Raw genomic sequence first — 21,521 nt, forward strand, 5'->3', positions numbered from 1 at the left:
CTTACCCTCGTCCACGGCTCTGGAGACTGATTCAAAGAAGTCAGGTTCAGGAGACAAGATCGGCTCTTCACGAACCCAAACTGGGTGGGGTCTAGTGTTTTAAGGTTGCCAATGTCTTTGTTTAGAAGTTCCATTATAATACGTTCAATGGCCTTGCAAATCAGGCTCGTCAGACTGATGGGGCGGCAGTTCCCAGAATCCAAGGTGGATCCCCCTTGTGGAGTGGGATAACTGTAGCTGTGCGCCACTCATTGGGCATGAAGCTTGAGGTGAGGGTATGATTAAACATGACACTTACGTGAGGTGCCAGTTCATTTCGTAGTTCATGTAGTACACAGCCCGGGATGTCATCTGGTCCCATGGATGCTGTTTTCTTAGCTTTGGAGAGTGTGTTTTTTACCTGTGTGGCCGTTATTACCGGAATTTGGCAATCTTCCGGTATTGAGATTGGCCATTTAGGGGGTGAGATGGGGGTGAAGTTGGCACTGAAACGATGTGCCAGGATATTGGCAATATCCTTGGGATCAGTATATTTAATGTCATTTTGTTGTAGCTCAGAGCAGATCTGAGCAGTGCCATTTAGATTCTTGACATAGTTATAGAAAGCCTTGTGGTTGTCTTTGGAATCTTTGGCAATTTTATTTTCATAACTAGCTTTAGAGGATTTTAAGAGGGATCTCAGCTTCTTACTGAGGCTGGTAAGGGAGTTTTTTGCATCCTGGGATTTTCCTCTTTTCTGCAACAGTTTCTTCCTTTTGTTGTAAAGTTTGTTTATGGCAGGGGACCACCAGATTGGCTTCCTTTTTTTGGTGGAGAGCATCTTGGCTGTATTTGGGATGGCACGATTCATGCATGAGTGGATGTGCTCGTACAGTGCCTTAGTGTAGGAATCAGCAGTTGAACTTTCAGTTCCCATCTGCATGGGTGTCATGAAGTTTGTAACTTCTGACTTGAGTAGCATGAAGTTGGCTTTGGAGAAGTTTTTTTATGAAGGTTTCCTTACTGGGGGTAGGGGTGGGATGTGGATGTTAAGGGTGATTAGCTTATGGTCTGATCTGACCAACGAGGGGGTGACCATAGGTGTGGAGCATCGATTTCCCATGTTGGTAATGACCAGGTCTAGGATATTGGAGCCCCTGGTGGGACTATGGATTAGTTGATCCAGGGCATTGGAATTTATGAATTCCAAGAACCGTTGGGCAAAGGTGTTGGCACACAAGTTTTCCCAGTTAATGGCAGGGTAGCTGAAATCACCCTGTATTAGGGTGTTTGGTTGTATATTATTTTCCAGTATGTTTAGAAAGGTGTAGTGAGAATCTTGGGGCATGGTGGGGGATCTGTAGCAAGCTACAATTTGGATTGCAGTCTTACCTAGTGTTAGTTGCACCTGGAGAATTTCAGACACTTTGTGTTGGGCAACTAACCTGGTGGTGTGAATATGGACACTCCTCCACCTTTAGTGTTTCGATCCTGGCTTGGTGGCCGAAAAGTGTGGTAAGAGTTGTAGCCTGGAATTGCAGGGGTGCTCTCTGGAGCCTTGAACCAGGTCTCAGTTACTGCACAGATATCGATGTTCTCCATTTTTAGGAGTGCCTCGAGAGAGTGCATTTTGAGGTTTAGACTTCTAGCATTGAGTAGCATTACCCTCAGATTTTGCATGCTTGTACCTGTTACGGGATCTACTGGTAATCTTTTACTCAAAAATGTCCTATTTGGGGTGGCTCCAGGATCCCATCTGGTCTCTTGGGGATTGGCTGAACAGTCAGGTTCCTTCCATGCTCGGCAAGAGATAAAAATCGATGAGGTCATTGGGAGGCGGAGTCATCCAGGTGGTAAATGGGCCAGATCCAAAGCTTCCAAGAACATCAATTCCTCCTGGGATGGGCTGTTGGTAGACCAGCCACCTCCTTGCTCAAGTCAAGAATCTCCAGGATGTCTCCAAAGAAGACATTATGAGGTTGTGATCTTGGGGACCCTTCCCCCTCATCAAAATCAGTATCTTCCGTGACATACTCTTGATGAGAGTCTAAGTGCCTCCTTTTGCACTTTCTCCTCATAGGAACTTCTTCGGTGGGATCTTCCGGGGAAGTACCAGAAGATATGAACATACCCTGGTGGGCAGCCTAGAGGATTTGGACTAGCTGTCCTTGTGGAGTAGGATGTAAAGCTCAAAACACAAAGAGAGATGGTTTTGGGAAGAAGGATCCAAGGTGGGAGGACATCCTTCCTCTAGCAGCAGAGAAAAGTACAGTTGTGTACACTTACCATAAATGTAAATGTTTGAGTTTATTCACTGTTGTAGTCAGTACATTTGGGTAATCTGCTGGCAGGTTGCCCTCAGTCGGCCTGATTAACAAAATCTTGGGTCCTGCGTCAGTTGCTCTCCCTTCTTCCATGACGTCAGGTTGTCAGGGGTATAAAACAAGCAGTCAACGCCATTTTCATCAGTTTTTCTTCCCCAGATTTCAGGTGCCCCCCCCCAAATGGGGAGCAAAATAAAAATATACATAAATATATATGCATATAATTTAGAACATAACAAATATATCTCCAAATAAAAACAAATACACCAAAAGGGCTTTTGAGCACAGTAAAAGAAAACAGAGGTATAGTAAAAGAAAAAACGGGGCTGGAGGGAGGGTAACCAGGACTGCAACAGTGAATACACTTGAACATCTACATTTATGGTAAGTGTACACAACTGTACTATGTTCTTCGTGTTTCACTGTTGCAGTCATTACATTTGGGTTGAATCCCAAAGCTATGGTTGGGAGGATGGAACTATACAGCATTAGGAGCAGCTATAAGGCCCTGCAGGACAGCAGTGGCAAAACCTGCTCTGGATTTAGAGAAGAGAGGTAAATGGTAATGTTTGGTGAACGTATGAACTGAGCTCCAGGTAGCAGCTTCTAGAATGTTTCTTGCAGGAACCTCTCTGAGAAAGGCTGCAGAAGTAGATGCAGCCCTGGTGGAATGGGATCTGATCCCCTTGGGAACAGGTTTACCATGGTGCATGTAGCAGAAACAAATACAATGGCTTATCCGTTTGAAATAGTCTGCTTTGAAATAGCCTTTCCCTCTGCCCCTGCAGCAAATGCCACCAGTAATTGCTCAGATTTTCTTGGAGATTTTGTCCTGCTTAAGTAGAATCTTAGTTGTCTGTGTACATCCAATGAATGCAGAATCCGCTCATCCTTGTTCTGTGGATTTGGGGAAAAAGTTGGCAGATGAATGGTCTGATTAAGAGCCACACTACATACCACTTTAGGCATAAAGGATGGATTGGTCCTGAGCACCACCCTGCCTGGGAAAAAGATAATGAAATGCTCCACTGCCATGAGAGCCTGTAGTTCTGAAATCCTTCTAGCCGAAGAGACTGCTAAAAGAAAAGCTGTCTTCCAAGAGAGAGATTTTATGTCTGCAGTAGCAGCTGGCTCAAAAGGAGGTAGGGTGAGCTTTTCCAACACAAAATTGAGGTCCCATGCAGGAGTTGGTGCTCTCCTGGGAGGTCTTAAATTTTGGCCCCTCTGAGATACTGCTTTAGCAGGGGATGAGAAAAGAGGGGAGGATCTGTGTTGTAATGAGCTGAAATGCCAGAGGCATGGATTTTTATGGAAGAGAAAGATAGGCCCTTGTGAAGCATCTCAGTTAAATATTGCAGAATCTGAGGAATATTGGGCATTGCTGTGCTTATTCCTTATGCCTGGTTCCAGGCACAGAATCTTTTCCATTTATCAGCATAAGACTTTCTAGTACCAGGCCTTCTTAACCTCCTAAATGACATCCATTACAGGTTTGCTGAGAGTGCAACTGGTGAAATTAGTTGATTAGCCATGCTGCAAGATTCAGAGTTTGGAGTGGAGTGTGCAGAATTTGATAGTTCTGATGAGACAGTAGATAAGGAGTCTGAGGCAGGTACCACGGAGGAAGGTGTTGTCATATTGCGTAGCAGCGGGTATCAGTGTTGGCGAGGCCAGTCTGGAGTAATCAGAATCATTTTTATTTTTCCTGTCTGACTTTTAGTAAGACCTTGGAACGCAGAGGCAGAAGGGGAAAGGCATAGACTGATAGGTTTTTCCAGCTGAAGGATACAGCATCCACTTTCCAAGCTTTTTTGTGATGAGTTCTTGTGCAAAATTTGCCCAACTGATAGTTTTGGGGTGAGGCAAAAAGATCTATGTCTGGGCTCCCCCATTTGCATGTCAACATGCTGAAGATTTGTGGATCCAGTTTCCATTCGTGTGGGTCCATAAGATTTCTGCTTAGTTCGTCTGCCAGAGTATTTGTTCTTCCTGGCAGGAATTGAGCTTGCAGGTGTACTTGGTAAGTCAAGGCCGTGTTCCACAAAGCCATGGCTAGTCTGCAAAGGGGGTAGGAATGTGTGCCCCCCTGCTAATGTACCACATGACTGTAGTGTTGTCTGTCTTTATCAGTAGTTGTCCTGGATGAAGATAGTCCTTGAAGGCTGTCAGAGCATTCTGTACCGCTAGCATCTCTTTCTGGTTGATATGTAGATGCATTTGATTTGGGCTCCACTGGCCCTGACTGCATCACCCTACCAGATGCGCCCCCAAGCATAATCTGATGCGTCTGTAGTCAGGGTTTGGGTGGCAGGGGTTGGAATGAATGACTGCCCCTTGTTTTGGTGACAGGCCTCTGCCCACCATAGGAACTCTTGCTGCAGGCAAGGAATGACAGGAATCATTGTTTCCAAGCTGTGACAATGTTGATTCCATAAGCTTTTTAGGTACCACTGAAGTTTCCTCATATGCAGTCTTGCATACGGAATTATTAGAATGCAGGAGGCCATGAACCCCAAGGCCTGCAGAATTTGTCTTGCAGATAGTTGGGTTTTTGTGGCCACGTGTTTGAAGTCATTAATTGAATTTGTTTTTCTGGCGTAAGTTAAGTCATCTTGGCAGTTGTATTCAAGCTTGCACTCAGAAATGTAATTATTTGAGAGGGTACCAGTTGTGACTTCTTTTCGTTTATGGTGTATCCTAGACAAGTTAGAAGCCTTTTCACAAACACCAGATATTTTATAAGAGTGTCCTTGTTTTCTGCCTGAATCAGACAATCGTCCAGGTAAGGATAAATCTGAATGTTTCTTTGTCTGCAAAATGCAATTACTGGTGCGAGGCACTTTGTGAAGACCCTGGGCGCAGTAGATAAGCCAAAGGGCAGTGCAGAGAACTGGTAATGCAAATAGCCTGCTTTGAAGCAGAGGTATCTTTTGCAAGATTCCCTGATTGGGATATGCAGGTAAGGCTCTTTTAAGTCTAGAGTTACCAGCCAGGCATCCTTGCCTAGCATAGGCAGCAACTGTTGTAGAGTCAGCATCTTGAATTTTGGAATGTAAAGAAATGTATTTAGAATGGATAAGTCCAGAATTGGACGCCATGATTTGTCTTTTCTGGATACCAGGAAAAGTCTTCAATAAAAACCTTGCCCTTTTTCCTTTTCTGGTACTGGTTGAATAGCCCCCATATTCATGAGGGACATAACTTGTTTCTGGGCCTCTGCCCACTGATTTGGAGGCAGATCTGGCCATCGTTTGGGATTGGCAATGTGTGGAAATGAAATCTGTATCCCTGGGATACTATATTTAAAACCCACTTGCCCTGGGTAATTAGTTGCCAATTTCTTGCATGAAGTGCCAGTTTTCCCCTCAAAGGGGCGGCCAAAAGATAAGTGCTTGGTGTTTACAGAGGAAAGTCATTGTGACTGTTTACCGTAGGAAGGTGCCTTGTTACTTCCACATATGGAGGTAGAGGCACCCCATTGTTTTGTTCTGTAAGTTCCTTGCGACTGAAACCTGGAGTCTTTGGAGTGTCTGGGTTTGATCTGAACGGCTTTGGTGGGTACTGGAAAGGGCCAGTGCTTACTGAATCTGGGTGGCTGCACTTGTAGGAAATCTTTCACAGTTTGCATAGATTTACCTTTATCTTCCATCTTTTTCAAAACAACTTCTGCCTTATTACCAAATAGACTGTCCTGTTGTAAAGGAGCATCCAAAAATTTTGCTTTAACATGATCAGGCAGATTTTGCTCCTTGAGCCAAGCATGCCTTCTTATCACAGATCCAGTTACAGCGGCCCTGCAAGAGGCCTCCAAGGAATCAAAACCACATTGCAAAGTATGCTTTCCAACTTGTTCAGCTGAATGCAGTAAATCCTGCAACTCTATTTTCCACACAGTCAGAAATCAACATAATTTTCTGTTTAAGTAAGCCCATGACATGCTGCTGATATTTAAGCATATGAAATTGACAGTTTAGAGCCCTGATTGCCAAGGTTGCAGACGTGTAAACCTTCTTACCCCATCTATCCAGCGCCCTGGAGTTTCTATCAGGAGTAGTAAGATTTTTAGCAGTAGAAGCCTTAACGCCCTTGGGACCCTGAGAAATGGTTTCAGGGTCAGCAGTAGGGTTTTTAAAGAGGAATTTGTGGGAGTCAGGAACACTGTAATATCTGTCTGGCTTACTAGGAGCCGGAGGCAGGGAATCGGAAGCCATGCTGGATTCTGAGAAATCGTCATCAACAATGTCTAGAACAGGAGGTATAGCCAAAGGCCTATGCTGAGGAAGAAGAAGGAAATCCCTAAGCCTCTTTTTAGATTCTGAGAAATCCTGACTCTCCCAGTGAAAGTGTTCCCTTAAGGCATGCAAAGTTTCTCCAAAAGAAAAATCCTCAGGAGGAGAGGCAGAAGGGATGGAATCTTCTGCATCAGAGACCTCATAAGGTGGAATAGATAATTTCTGATCAGAAGAGGAATCAGAAGAAACAGAAACCTGATCTGATGATTCATAGTCAGTGCCTTGCCTAGGCCTCTTAGTAGGAGGAGGATGGGAACCGCTGATCAAGGTAATTAAATCCTCAGCCATTTTGATCATTTGTTTTTTAGGCATAGGGGCCTGTGCACGTGGCCCAAGCGTCATTTTTTTAATAACAGAAGTAGATTTTGGCCTAGGTTTTGAAGATGGCGTTGGTTTAATATACAAATCTTTAGGCCTGAAAACACCCTTAGAAGCCGGTGCCTGCTCAGCGGCTCTGGACCCATCTAAGGTAGACACATCCGCGGGTTCAATACTTAAAGTATCTTGCGGCATACCGGACTCCAAATGGGTCTCAGTAGAGGCCTGCGAATCAAAAGTAGCGGGTATCAGGGGCTGCGAAAGCACCTAAGTAACGGCGAACCGGCGAGTGGCTTAGGAGAAGCTTTGTCATCGGTTTTGGACCTCGACGGTCTGTCTCCGTCGTTTTCTTTGCATTTTTTGTGCATTCCAGTAGTCGGATTGCTAACCAACGACATTTCTGGACAGTTAAATCTTGAGCCAAAATATTTTGAAGCAAAAATATACTGACACTTAATAGTGCGTTGATTAAATTTAGCACAAAACCGACAGCAAGGCACATTGTGGTCGGGGCCTAGGCAAGGAATACAGTACAAATGAAAATCCTTATGAGGTATTTGCTTCCCACAAGTAATACAATTATTAACTTTTACTGACATCGGTAAGGAGCAAGAAAAAGTTTTCCCAACGGGGTACTTGGCTTTAGGTTGAAGACTTCGGTTCTGAAACTCGAAAACGAAAATTTCAGGAGTCTGCCGACCGGCACTTGCAAACTGCTTCTGCTTGGGGCATCGCGCGGCAAGAAAGACTGATGAAAATGGCGTCAGCTGCATGTTTTATACCCCTGATGACCTGACGTCATGGAAGAAGGGACAGTAACCGACGCAGGACCCAAGGCTTTGTTAATCAGGCAGACTGAGGGCAACCTGCCAGCAGATTACCCAAATGTAATGACTGAAACAATGAAACACGAAGAACATCCTCAACTCTCTCCACTACCTCAAAAGCAGAATGTCCAGAGAGAGAGAGAGAGAGACCGATGGTTTCGAAAAGACATGTTTCCAGACAGTCAACTCTTTCTGACCCAAAGGCAGACCACTCAAGCCAGAGGTTGGAGCTGAGCTGTCCAATGCAGAGGTTCTGAGGGAAAGAGATGGCTATCATAATTTCGTAGTCAACTCCAACACCTCAGATCCAGCAACAATGCTATGGCTCTGAGTCTCATCCAGCTCCAACACACTTGGAGCCTGTCCACTCAGAAATGGCATGGCATCAGAGTAGAAGATACAATTTTCTTTGGATCCAGACGGCACCAGGATTCTCAGATCCAAGTGCTCTAAAACCAATAGCTGGATCTCAGAAGGAGCCAAAATAGGTGGAGTAGTACTGATAAAGGTCTCTGGACCCAAATGGGGTAAGAACCGAGACAGCTCCCATTTGAATTTGTGTTAAGAGATTTCCTTGTCATCCTATCCACATCTGCTTCATTCAGATTTCTAGACCTTACATATTTCACAAGACGCATTCAAATGGGCTTGGCCTAGAGAGTAAATTCATGAATCATGTTGATCTGATAAAAGAATTTTGTGGCCACAAACCTTACATTTCTTAAAACCCGATATTTTTTCAGCCATTCCCAACTAATATAAGTGTGAGATAAAGGGATTTACTTTTTTAAAGAAAGAAAAGACGAAAGTTAAAGGGAAGAGATACCAATGATGGTAACTGAAGGAGCTACCACAACGGTATAAGAAAAGAAAATAGCAATAGTGGTAATAGTGGCTTACACTAAAAACTGTAGAAAGGGTAAGACAGGACTATTACAGAGTACAAAGAAAAGGATTTTATATATATATATATATATATATATATATATATATATATATATATATATATATATATATACACACACACACACACATCTATTTTTTATTCACAAACTAACCAAAGCTCGAGAGCTAACAGTGACAACATCCATACATGAAGGCAGCAAATGAGATCTGATGTATGGTGGGGAACTAGGGCATTATGGGTAAGGGAAGAGCTTGAAAGTTTTAAATATCCACCAGCTGTTAAATGTGGCAGAGTCAGATCTGAGGGCTGGATTTGAACACATTTGTTGAGGAACAAATGAAAATTCCCATCAGATGGTAAGGTTTCCTGGGGGACAGACAGTCCAACTGCAGGGATGTATCCAAAACACAATCCAAAATCTCCAGCACTGGAGGAATAGCTAAAGGTTCAGTCACAGGAAGACAAAGAAACTGTCAATCTCTTCTTGGACTGGAGAAATTCCTGGCTCTCCCACTTTATGTACACTCTTATTTTTGTGAAGTATCTCCAAAAGAAAGATCCTCAGGTGGTAAAGCTGAAACTAGGGTAACTTCATACTGTAACAGCACAGGATTAGGATCCTTAATGAAATATGATCAACATTGAAACAGTGACCTCATGGGGAAAAAAGGGGTTGTGGATGGATGGATATGCCAACTGTTCTTCTTCAGAATCTGAGACATTAGAAGTCTTCTGTGGAAAAGGGTGGGGGTTCCCCTTAATAGAAGAGATTCCTAGAGAAAGGTCCTTTCACTGTACAACTGTCTAGATCTTATGAAATCTACTAGGCCCACAGGCAGCCTGAACAAGTACTGAAGGTTGGCATGAAAAGAATGTGAATTAGGCCAATATAGCTGAGGCTCAGACAAACTTATGGAATCCTTTTCTGCCTTTGGGGATTTGTGTCTGTGCTCTGCACTGAAATTGGTTAAAGCAGCCTCAGGTCACAGGCCCATCACATGATCTGGATCAAGTCCCCAAGTACCTTGACACGAAGGAAGATATGGAGTTTTCCACCCTCCTCCTTGCTAATCAGAATACTTGCATCATCAGCTGGTGCCTGCTCAGTGGCTCCAGACTTGACTGATTCTTGAAGATGCTCAGCCAAAGCAGACGTCAGAGCCACAACAGGACTGCCAGCCTCCTTAAGGGCCTTGCCATGGGTGTCAGCAGCAAAGAATGTTGTCACAGGGGGCTGAGAAAGTGCTTCACCCTCCTCCAACAACCCCAAACCTGGGAGGGCGATCAGACTTCAAAACTGTCATCAGTTCCTGTAACACTCCTATCTTTCGGGAGCCTCTCCCTTACTTTTTCACAGAGGTTTTCTGAAGGGACCAGCAGATGCCAGAGCAAGGCAGAGACATAAAATGACATTATCTGCTCTAAGCATCTTTATAAGAACTCAACACTAGGTTTGATAGTCTGGAAACTGAAACATGCACAAAGGGGGCAATTAGGTAAGTCATTGTTCGAACCTAGACAAAACCTAAAGAAAGGGTGAAAACTCTGGAGGAGAATTTGTTTTCTACACTCGAGGCAATTAGCGTTTTTTCTGACATCTAAACAAAGAAGTTATGTACTTACCATAAAGTTCCATGTGAGTTGTTCATCTCGCCTTCATTCTTACTGATGGGTTTGGAGCCGATCCCTCGGCTCTGAGTCAGCCTGCTACAAAGCTCGAGGTTTTCAAATAGCTCGAGGCCAAGTCCCTATCCCATGATGCGCCTAGAGTTACCTCAGATCTTGTTTGCTGCGTATAATAATACCATATGTCATTCTATAACTCCATAAGAGAAAGTATAGAAGGGTTGGGTGACCAGGAAGGATCTAGCATCTCTGTCTTCTGAAAACCTAGGAGGGGGTAGGAGGGTGGGACTAAGAATGAAGGCGAGATGAACAACTCACATGGAATGTTATGGTAAGTACATAACTTCTTTATGTGAAGTTGTTCTATCTCACCGTTCATTCTTACTGATGGGTAGCGTCCCAAGCACCATCTATCTCGGGTGGCTCACAGGAGTACATTTTTTAGGACAGTGGATCCAAAGGAGGCCATGTCCCTGGAGGCCAACTTTGCCTGTCAACTTTGTAATTAGTGATAAAGGTATGAGGTCTTGACCAAGTGGCTGCTGCACAAATGTTATCAATAGGAAGTCTAGCAGAAAAAGCACAGGATATGTAGAGACTGCTCTGGTTGAGTGAGCTTTAATTTTATGTTGCAAAGGCATATTGGCAGCTGAATAAGCAAATGTAATACAATCAGATAACCATTTAGACAGAGTTGTTTTAGCCACTGGCATACCTTTCCTGGAGTCTGAAAAGGAAACAAAAAGCTGATCCAATTTCCTAAAATCTTTTGTTCTAGTAAAATCTCAGCTGTCTGTGAACATCAAGTTTATGCAGCATGTATTCTAGATTGAAGTGACTGGGGAAGAAAACTGGCAAATCAATAATTTGCTTAAGATTAGTTTCAGTGCAAACCTTAGGCAAAAAGGAGGGGTTTGTTCGAAGTGAGACTCTGTCAGCATGGAAAATCAAGTAAGGAGGTTTAAATGAACAAGGCTTGAAGCTCTGACACTCTGCAGGAAGAAGTAATAGCCACTAAAAAGATGGTCTTCCATGACAAAAATTTGAGGTCACATGATGAAACTGGTTCAAATGGAGGAAGAATCATGCGGGAAAGCATAAAATTTAGATTCCATGGGGAATAGGGAAATTTCACAGGTGGTCTGAGATGAAAGATCCCTTTGAGAAAGGCGTTGGATAATTTGTGTGACATAATATTCAATCCTTCGAATCCAAGATGAAAGTTAGAAATGGCAGCAAGATGAACACGGACTGCTGCTGCTGCAGCTCCTTTATTGAAGATCATGGTCAAAGAACTCTAGTATAGAGGCCTTAGTGGCTTGGAAAGAATCAATATTGTTTTTAGAGGCCCATATAGAAAATGGTTTCCATTTGCTAAGGTATAGCTTCCTCATAGAGGATTTATGAGAGAATTTGCTTTGTCTCATTGGAAAGGTTGTGGAACCTGGCTATGATGGGAATTGGAACAGCCAAGCTGTCAGCTTCAGGGACTGCAGAGAGGGATGAAGTTCTCCTGACTAGTGCGTCAGAAGGTCCGGAACTGGGTCCAGAATCCAAGGGTCCTCCAAAAGATGAAGTTGAAGAAAGGGGAACCAAATCTGATTAAGCCAATGAGGGGCTATTAGAATGATGGTCCTTCCCAGAGTTTTTGCTTTCTGCAGAACCTTGGGTATCAACGGGATTGGTGGAAAGGCATAGAGAAGACCCACAGGCCAATTGTGAACAAGTGCGTCCCTTGGGGCTTCTCCCGGAGGGGGAATCAGGGCAAAGTAGCTTCTGGATTTCGTGTTCACGTGACTGGCAAAAAGGTCGCAGCAAGGCTGGCCCCACCTGTGGAATATCCTGTCTGCTATTTCTTTTTTGAGGGACCACTCATGGGTCAATAAAATTGCTCTGCTCAGCTTGTCTGCTATCACATTGGAGTTCCCCGAGATGTGTGCTGCTAACAGAAAGTGCTGGGTGGATATAGCCCACTGCCATACTCTTAGGGTCTCATAACAAAGGGGATATGACCTGGTTCCTTCTTGTTTGTTCAAGTACCAGGCCACTGACATGTTGTCTGTCTGAATCGCAATCGTAACCAGAGGAAGAGTCCCAGAAGTACTGCAACTCTAAAAGTACTGCTCTCATCTCTAAGACATTGATATGCAGATGTGTCTTCTTGATCGGTCCATGTGCCTTGGGCTGTTCTTCCCTGAAAATGCCCCCCTCCACCCTATCAGGGAAGTGTCCGTGGTCACTGTGGCTGCTGGTGGGGATAAAACAAAGGGATGTCCTATCGTGACATGAAGTGAGGTCAACCACCACTGAAGATCCTTTTTGCAAAAGTTTGTGATCATTATCAGGTGAGACATGGGAAGCTCTTGGCAAGACCATTGAGTGAACAACAGCCATTGCAGTATCCACATGTGCATATGACCCAGCGGTATGGCCAGAATTGCAGCTGCCATCATGCCTAACAACTTTAGAACTTCTGATGCTGGAGCTTTGTTTTTGGATATCAGAATGCGGGCCTGCTGATGGAGTAGTAAGACTCTTTCAACTGGAAGGCTTAGCGTGGTGGTGGTGGTGTCCAGTTCTGCTCCAATAAAAACAGTATGTTGCGATGGTGACAAGTCAGATTTTTCTGAGTTTATCGTAATGCCCAGCTGGCTGCAGAGTGGAGTCCCTGGCTTGAATGAGTTGATGCCTGGTGGTGGCGGTGAGGAGCCAATCATCTAGGTACGGAAACACCTGGAATCCTAAACGTCTCAGGTGAGCAGTGACCACTGCCATACATTTGGTGAGCACTCTAGGGGCTGTAGTGAGACCAAAGGGCAGGGCTCGAAACTGGTAATGATTGGCTCCCAGCCAGAAGCACAGATGATCCCTGGATCGTCTGGCCATTTTTATGTGGTAGTACGCATCCTGGAGATGTATCGAGCACATCCAATTGTCTTTCTCTAAAAAGGGAAGTATCGACTGAAGCGTGACCATCCGAAACTTCTCTTTCTTGACAGATCTGTTTAGTCTGCTGAGGTCCAATACAGGTCTCCAGTCCCCTGTCTTTTTTGGAACTAAAAAGAATCTTGAGTAAGTTCCGGATCCTGTCTGGTCTGCTGGGACTGTTTGGATGACTCTTTCTTAGCAACGTTTGGAACTCTACTGTTGCTTGTTCCCTGTAACTGGGTGGAACATCTGGGATTTTTCTTGCTGGTGGAGGGGGTGTAGCAAATGGAATGAATTATCTTCTGGAAATGATACTTTGTACCCAGTTGTCATTTGTTATTTTGAGCCAGGCATCTGGATACAAAGATAAGCGTCCCCCGACTGCCTCCAGAGCAGGACAGTCGGGCCTCCTTTCAGGAGTGCTGGTAGGGCTTCCCAAAGAAGTGATCACTGTCACCTTGGTTTTGTGGACCCCCTCTGCCACAACGGCGTCTTCCATTATTGCCCTGTCCTCTGCCCCTGGAGAGGGGTTCACCACGTGTGTCCTGAAAGGCTCCTTGAGCTTTTCGTAACCACATTTTACCTCCCCTTTGACCCTTGGGATAGGGTCTGGTAGGGGTGGAAAAAAGGACTCAGACGGCAGACAGTGTCTTTCCTTCCTGCTCACACCTGGTCAAAGTTTCATTGACTTTGGGCCCGAAAAGAGACGAGCCCTCAAAAGCGGTATTCACAAAGGATGACTTGAAGGGCTCCGCGAAGGAACACAAGTGCATCCAGGAGTGTCTTCTAAGAGCCCTAATCGTTCCATCAGCTGCATAAGAAATGAGGCGCATAGACGAGTTAACAACGGAGTCGAGGGTAGCAAGCTGGGAAGCAACTTAGTCTGTAGCTCCTGCAGCTACTGTACCCTGAAGAGCATCTCCCAGCTCTTTAAGGAGATCTCTTTGCAGTCTTGTGAAATGGATTAAGCAGTTGCGTAAACGGAGTGCAAAAGTCACTGAACTAAACATGTGCTTCCCATATCTATCCATGATCCCGGAGTCTCTCTTAGGAGGATGGATAGAAGAGGAAGTTTTTGACATTTCCTTTTTGGTGGCTGTCGCCTCTACGTTTTGCCAGGATCTGTGAAGCAGAAGCAGAGTCAGGCGCTCGGGGATGAAGAAGCCGGACCTGAGGTTGAGGATGTCTTAGGAGATATAACTCTCCTCATGGCTTCGAAGGCACCTCTGCTCAGATGCGAAGGGACTGATGGATCAGAGGAAACTGTCGATGACCCTGGCACCGGGACAGTGTGCTCCAAGCCTGAGGTAGGAGCCAAGCTCATCCCAGCCGAAGCCCCAAGAGGTAGAGTGGGAACCGACAAGTCGGTCTGACTATCCTCCCGGGACCAGTGTGTGTCTGCTCCTAGAGGCCTCGATCGGCACCGAGGACGTCACAGTGAACAGAGCCTAAGAAACTGGAGCAAGGGTCAGCTCCGAAGGCTCCACAATCAACTAGTTTGATGACTCCAACTCCGAAGGACCGGTATGGCTTGGAGGAGGAAGAGTTGTAGCTGGCATAAGGGTCTTCGGCTCTGAAGCCACCTGGGTCAGAACAGATAATTTTGCAAAGGCCAGTGCCTGTAAAACCTTCTGCACCACACGATCCACATCCAAATCTGAAAGGCTAACAGAAGACCGAGATGAATGGATCGATGGTGGTACAAGACTGTAATAATGGAGATTTTGGAATTACGGATACCAGTTCCAAAACCAGGGACCGGCTCCAAAAAGATAAGACAGTCAGCTCCGAGACCTGTGGAGCTGATGCCACAGACATTTTTGATTTTTTTGATTCCATGGAAGTCTTGGAAGACTTTGAGGACTTACTATATCCATCCTGGTCACTCAAAGCCTCCAGGAAAGAAGGTTTCAATAAACCCCTATCAATGAGTTTCCTCTCTCTCTCTTGGAGAACCCGAGAAGAAAAGGAATGGCATATGGAGCAGGTTTCTTGCAAGTGTAATGCTCCTAAGCAATAAATGCAATTGACATGACTGTCAGTGACAGACATCTTCTGCCCACATTTAGGGCATTTTTTAAACCCTGAATTAGGGTGTTTGTCTTTGTCATCAGCCATGAGAGAAAATTACACACACCCAGCAACAATTGAATATATCAATATGCCTTCTAATAAAAAACAGGCTAAATATAAAAACAGAAGCCATTAAAACTAAGGCTAACAAATCACACACACACACACACACACAATCTAAGGAGATAATATCCAGTAGTGACAAAAATCACCATCTAAATACAAATAACCAAGCTATACTCTAATAAAGTTAACTCTAAATAACTATAAAGCTGTGACAAAGGTCACTATCTAAGCACACAATACTATTTCTAAGAAAAAAGTTGACAGAAGGTCACTGTTTAAACAACTTTTTAGTCAGAACTTTAAATTGGCCAAAGAAAAAAACGAGGCCAAATATTAAGCTATGAAAAAAGGCACACAAGGGAAAGGGAAACTACAGATAAAGCTGTAAGAGCTTAGCTAACTATTTTTGAAGAAAATATCCACAATATTTGAAATATAGAGAAAAATAAGGATTTTACTGGCCCGAGCTAGCAAGAACCGCCAATTTGCTGTAGCAGCAAACTAGATCTGAGGTAACTCTAGGTGCATCATGGGATGGGGACTTGGGCTCGAGCTATTTGAAAACCTTGAGCTTTGTAGTAGGCCAACTCAGAGCCGAGGGATCAGCTCCGAACCCATTAGTAAGAATGAACGTCGAGAGAACAACTTCACATCAGGTATTAAAAAAAAAACAGCTCCTCAATGACAAGCCTCTGGCTTCAAGACTGACAGACATATGGAGCTGTGCGAACTCTGATGGTAAGAAAGAGCTAAAGATGAAGCCGGCTGACGATCCTTTATACTACTGATGTCCTGAGGAGAGAACATCTGTCAGGCTGTGGGGAAAGGTAAAAGTCTCTGACACTAGGGATGCACTCGGGCTTCTACAAGACAGGGATTCACAACATTTACTAACACAGCAGTGAACTATGAAGAACATTTATTTCATCTCCAGAAAACAAAAAGGGGTCCAAGGCTGGACATGAGCCTATGGTCAGAGTTCTCAGAAAATTAAAACAGAATGTTATACAAAAAGTTACTGAAACTATTTTGCGAAACTTTTAAAAGACTGCAGGTTATCACACTACCAAGGGAACACACTACTTATAAACAAATTCTACCACTAAAACAATTACCTAAGGGGAAGGGAAGACATATAAACAAATATTAGCCAAATATGTATAAGCTGTAGCCAAAAACTCTTGCATTAAGTGGCAAGAAATTAGGTGGTTAAGGTGACTGCAGTTGCAATAATTATGTACCTTTGCTCCAAAGAATACTGGCTTATCTCCTAAGTACAGTTAGGTGAAAACACCTTATTCTTATTGAAAGTTAAAGGTTCCATGAAAAAATATGGCTGAACAAATACTGCAGCTATATGGCCTCATACAAGAAAACCCTTGGATCAAGCTCTTATATATTCAGATTAATTACAACAAATCAAGAAAAATAATTTTTGACTTACGGTGCCCAGCCAGTTCTGTTCCCTGGAGGTCGTACTGAGTTGGTTCTAAGTGGGGGACCTAGCAAAATTAAATATTTCAGTAATTAGTAAAAAAAAAAAAAAAGTAAAAGAAAAAATTTACTTACCTGGCATCTGTAGAGACTGTCCATAAGGTGCAGGCTGTGCGTGTGGAGCTGGCTGTCCATGTGAAGTCTGCTGTCCATGTGGAGGTTGAGCATGTGGAGCAGCTTGTCCATGTAGAGCAGGCTGAACATGTGCAGCAGGTTGAACATGTGCAGCAGGTTGAACATGTGCGGCAGGCTGTCCAAGTGGGGGAGGCTGAGCATGCGGAGCAGTCTGAGCAAGAGGAGGCGGCTGATTATGAGGAGAAGGTTGAGCATGAGGAGCAGGCTGCCCATGTGCAGCTGGTTGAATGTGTGCAGCTGGCTGCAAATGTGATGATGGCTGTCCTTGTGAAACTAGCTGAACTTGAGTAGTTGGTTGTCCATGTGTAGGCGAACCAGCCTGTGTATGTGATGCCTGATGTATATGTGAAGCAGGCTGTCCAAGAAGTGAAACTTGATACACCTGCAACAAAGAAACAGATAAGTCTACAAAAACTCATAATTACAGACTGTGAAAAGCAAATCAAAATCTAGTGACTTTACCGTTTCCAAGCCATTCTACTGGATGCAGAACCAAACTATAACTCAAGTCAAGAAATGCAGTATGTTGATGTATTTTGAACAAAAACAAAAAAATCTGCAGAACCTTCACTATTAGCCAACAATGGGGTATTAAAAACAAAATGTCTACACTTTTAATAAACACCAGTTGAAGAACAGTACCAAATACTTCTGGCAAGCACATGGACGTGTTTTCAGACTTGACTGTTTTTTTTTTTTCTTTTTGTTTTTTTAACTACCCTTTGTCTACTGATATTTACTACTACATCCCCACAGGAGTCTTACCAATTTTTAAGCATCAAAATTTCATGAAGGCCTCCCATTTTGCAACAGATGATTAGCAGAACACCAACCAATTACAACTGACTGATGAGACATTTTCCAAATAAAAAAAAAAAAAAAAGTCATGACTTACCATAACTTTCCATCTGTGTTGTCTATCTTCATCTACTCTTGACTTGTGGGTCTATGGTTCCGATCCTCAGAACCAATCTGGCCGTTAAACAGCTTGCTTCAGTCAAAAACTCTCGAGCTACACGTCTACTCATAATGCCCCACTCTAGATTACCTCAGATCGAGTCTGCAGGCTTACAGAAGAAAATACCCTAGCTCAAGCCAGAAGCCATGTCCAAGGTGTATCCTAAACAAAAAAACCCAAAACAGCATGTCACTCCACCAGAAGTCTACAGGAGGGGGCAGGTGAGGTGGGATGCAAGAATAGATGAAGACAGACAACAGAAATGAAACGTTATGGTAAGTTATAACTTCTTTACCTGATGATGTCAATCTTCATCTATTCTTGACTTGTGGGATGGAGCTCCCAGCTACCTTAGATCCTGGGTGGCCCCTATGGAAGAACATTCCTGAGAACCACAGAACCAAAGGAGGCTCTCCCCCTGGAGACCATATCCAACTTCTAATGAGTAATCAAAGTATGTGGAGTAGCCCATGTTGCAGCTACGCAAATTTCTGACATGGAAGCTGTATAATGAAAAACACTGAAGTCCCTGAAGAATCTGGTAGAATGTGCCTTTTTCATGTAAAAGAAATGCAGTCCCTTAACCATCTTGATAGAAAACCTTGGAAACGGATTTGCCCAAGGTTGCACTTGCACTCTTAATTACCTAGTTCTGTCCAGATAAAAAGGTAACGGCATATACACGTCCAGAAGGTGCAGGCAGTATTTGCCTTTATTAGAAAAATTTGAAAAGATTACAGGCAAGTCTACAGCTTGATTGATAGTGGTCTCTGAAATCACTTTAGAAAGAAAGAACGGGTTTGTTCTGAGACACACTGTCTTTATGGAAAACTAGTGATCACCAAAACTGTTATGGAAATGTGAAAGTGGCTAAGGTAACAGAAAATCTCTTCCATTTACTACAGTAGAGATTTCTGGTTGATGGTCATGCCAACAAAATGTGTCATACAGCAAATGATGGGATGTCATTATGCCTGGCAATTAATGAAATTGGAAAAACCAAGCAGTCAGCTTGAGGAACTGTAGATTGGAATGCACTAGTCCTTGAGGATGGGACAGAAGGTTTGGAACTGGGTCCAGAATCCATGGACGGCAAAGTGGATGAGGTCAAAGGAAGGGAAACCATATTGGTCGAGGCCAGTAAGGTGTAATGAGGATTACTTTGCTTCTCAACAGAGCTGCCTTCTTGAGGAAAAGAAGGATCAGAAGGCAAGGCATAAAGGAGACCGGGGGGGGGGGGGCAATTGAGGAGAAGAGCATCTCTGGAATTAGGGCAAGGTAGCTTCTGCACTTGTTCAGGGGTGAAGCAAACATGTCGTAGCAAGGCTGGCCCCAGAGAAGAAAGATGATCTTCTCCACTCTGGAGTTTTGAGACCACTTGTGACACATGAGGATACACCTACTCAGTTTGTCTGCAATCACGTCTGAACTCCCAGGATGGGTCTTGTTGTCAGAAAGCGGTTGGAAGTTACGGCTCACTGCCACACTCAAAGGGCTTCTCGACACAGCGGGTAAGACTTTGCTCCCCCCGTTTGTCGATGTACCAGACTACGGACATGTTTGACTGAGCAACCAGTAAATGATGACAAATGGAACACGGAGAAAAGGCAAATCAAAAACTAGTAAAACAGAAATTCCCCCGTTGTACAGGAACCAATAAAGGCTGTCCCACAAAACGTTGTAGTTGGAATAGTAATGTCGAAAATGACTCTGCAGTCCACAGGTAGTTCAAACCACATACATAATTTATTAACAATACAGTGAGTTAAAAATTAAGCGCTTTCATTTCCAAAGCTGGAAACTTCATCAGAATAACTACCATTGTTGCATCAGACATTTTATACCATGGTGTTAATTGCATTCAATTTGAAAACATTAATCAGAGAGCAATATTTTAAAGAAACAACCAACTACAATTTTGTATGTGTCGAAACAAGTATCGTAAAAGCATATAAAACAACTGTAGAATAACACTGATGTTTGATATAAGTGAAATAAGATCTCCATAAATTCTGAATCTCAATAAAGTTGTAAAGTGTTGCTTAAAAACACGAGTACCAGTGTATGGACCCTTACAGCAAAATCTATTTAAATAGAATAATATATATACACAAGATATTAAAATATAATATAATAAAAAACTTTGTTTTAATAAAACAGTATGTATACCACATAAGAAATATGCAATGTAAAAAATACACAGTATAAAAATAACTAAATCTAGAGATATGTATGATGTTAATGTTACCAAATAAGTTGGCAAAAATAATTAATTAATAAAGGAATGTTGAATGATATTCAGTATTATTTCATAAAATTTCTTTAGTTTTATTGTGATTTTAAATCATTATTTTTTAGTTTTTGTTTTTATTTTATTTGCCCTTAATTTTAGGGCAGGTAAAAGTGACACATGGTCATTCATCCCTGGGGGTGTATTGGAATCCAGTCTCAGTTGCCAAATAAGTTCTCTATAACTAAGCTGGTTTTCCCAATCCCCCCTCTGTTGTCCCTAAGTACTGTTTCCAGAATCCAGAACTTGAAATTGGCTTCCTTACAAAATAGTGTATGCCGATAAAGGGCATTCGTTTCCTTCTTCCTATTGACATCATACATATGTTCGTAAATTCTCTGTCGTAGGTGTCTTTCTGTCTTGCCAACGTAATATCCCCAACATGAAGTACAATAGGCCAGATATACTACTCCACTAGTGTAACACGTGCAGTATTGTTTCCCTTTGAATGTAATTGGGATAGTGGACAGTTGTAATTCCTCTATGTTCCACATCGGAAAGTACCTTTTTTCCTTTTACCTTTCTCTTGCCTGTTCCTCTCAAAAATGGTTTTAAGATTAGGCCCCCTTCTGAAGCTGTAGCATAAATGCCTATCAAATATTCCTAACCTGTTGGGCATACACTTAAAAATGTCCCATGTCTTGTTGATAGCTTTTATTATCAACTTTGTATTGGCATTATATGTCATAACAAAAAAAGGGGTGTCGTTGGACTTATTGCAAACTTCATGGTTGTTATTATTTGGGTTACAATCTGGCACATTGTAGTCTGTCTTAACTTCCATATTGAGTAAAGGAATATATCTAATCCCCCACCCCCTGATTACCTCTTCCTTTAAGGGAATAATAATAGAGTCTGGGTAGCCCCTCTCCAAAAATAATGTGTGTACATAGTCTAGTTCATTAATGAAATCAGTATACTTTGATGTCATCCGGGCCACTCTGACCATTTGTCCCTTAATAATGTTCCTCTTTTGTAGTGGGGGGTGATTACTACAATAGTGGAGGTAAGAGTTCGAGAAACATGCCTTTCTAAATATTCTGGATACATATGTTCTGTTTATATGGTCTTTCTTAATAGTTATGTCCAAAAAATGCATCTCTTCCATGTTAAATTCATGTGTAAATTGAAGAAAGGTGTGGAACCATTAAAATAATCCAAGGCCTTAAGTGCCTCCTCTTGTGTACCTTTCCACACTATCAGTATGTCATCAAGAAAACAAAATTATTTAACTATATTAACCATGAATGAAGAGTTAAAAACAAAATGTATTTCCCAAAATAACATAACTATATTGGCAAAAA

General features: G+C 43.0%; 1 protein-coding gene across 1 annotated transcript in view; it reads right to left on the minus strand.

Moving 5' to 3' along the window:
- Nucleotides 1–21,521, minus strand: part of RBBP6 (RB binding protein 6, ubiquitin ligase) — a 2,624,906-nt gene that overhangs the window by 903,045 nt on the left and 1,700,340 nt on the right. Inside the window, exons 13-14 of the mRNA XM_044089398.1 lie at nucleotides 16,910–17,351; nucleotides 16,785–16,842 (exon numbers count right to left, since the gene is read on the minus strand). Coding sequence (XP_043945333.1) covers nucleotides 16,785–16,842; nucleotides 16,910–17,351 — 500 coding nt within the window. The remainder of the gene's footprint in view (nucleotides 1–16,784; nucleotides 16,843–16,909; nucleotides 17,352–21,521) is intronic.

The sequence above is a fragment of the Protopterus annectens genome, chromosome 12.part0, assembly GCF_019279795.1.
Source record: "Protopterus annectens isolate FY-2018-M chromosome 12.part0, PAN1.0, whole genome shotgun sequence".
NCBI classification, from domain to species: domain Eukaryota; kingdom Metazoa; phylum Chordata; order Ceratodontiformes; family Protopteridae; genus Protopterus; species Protopterus annectens.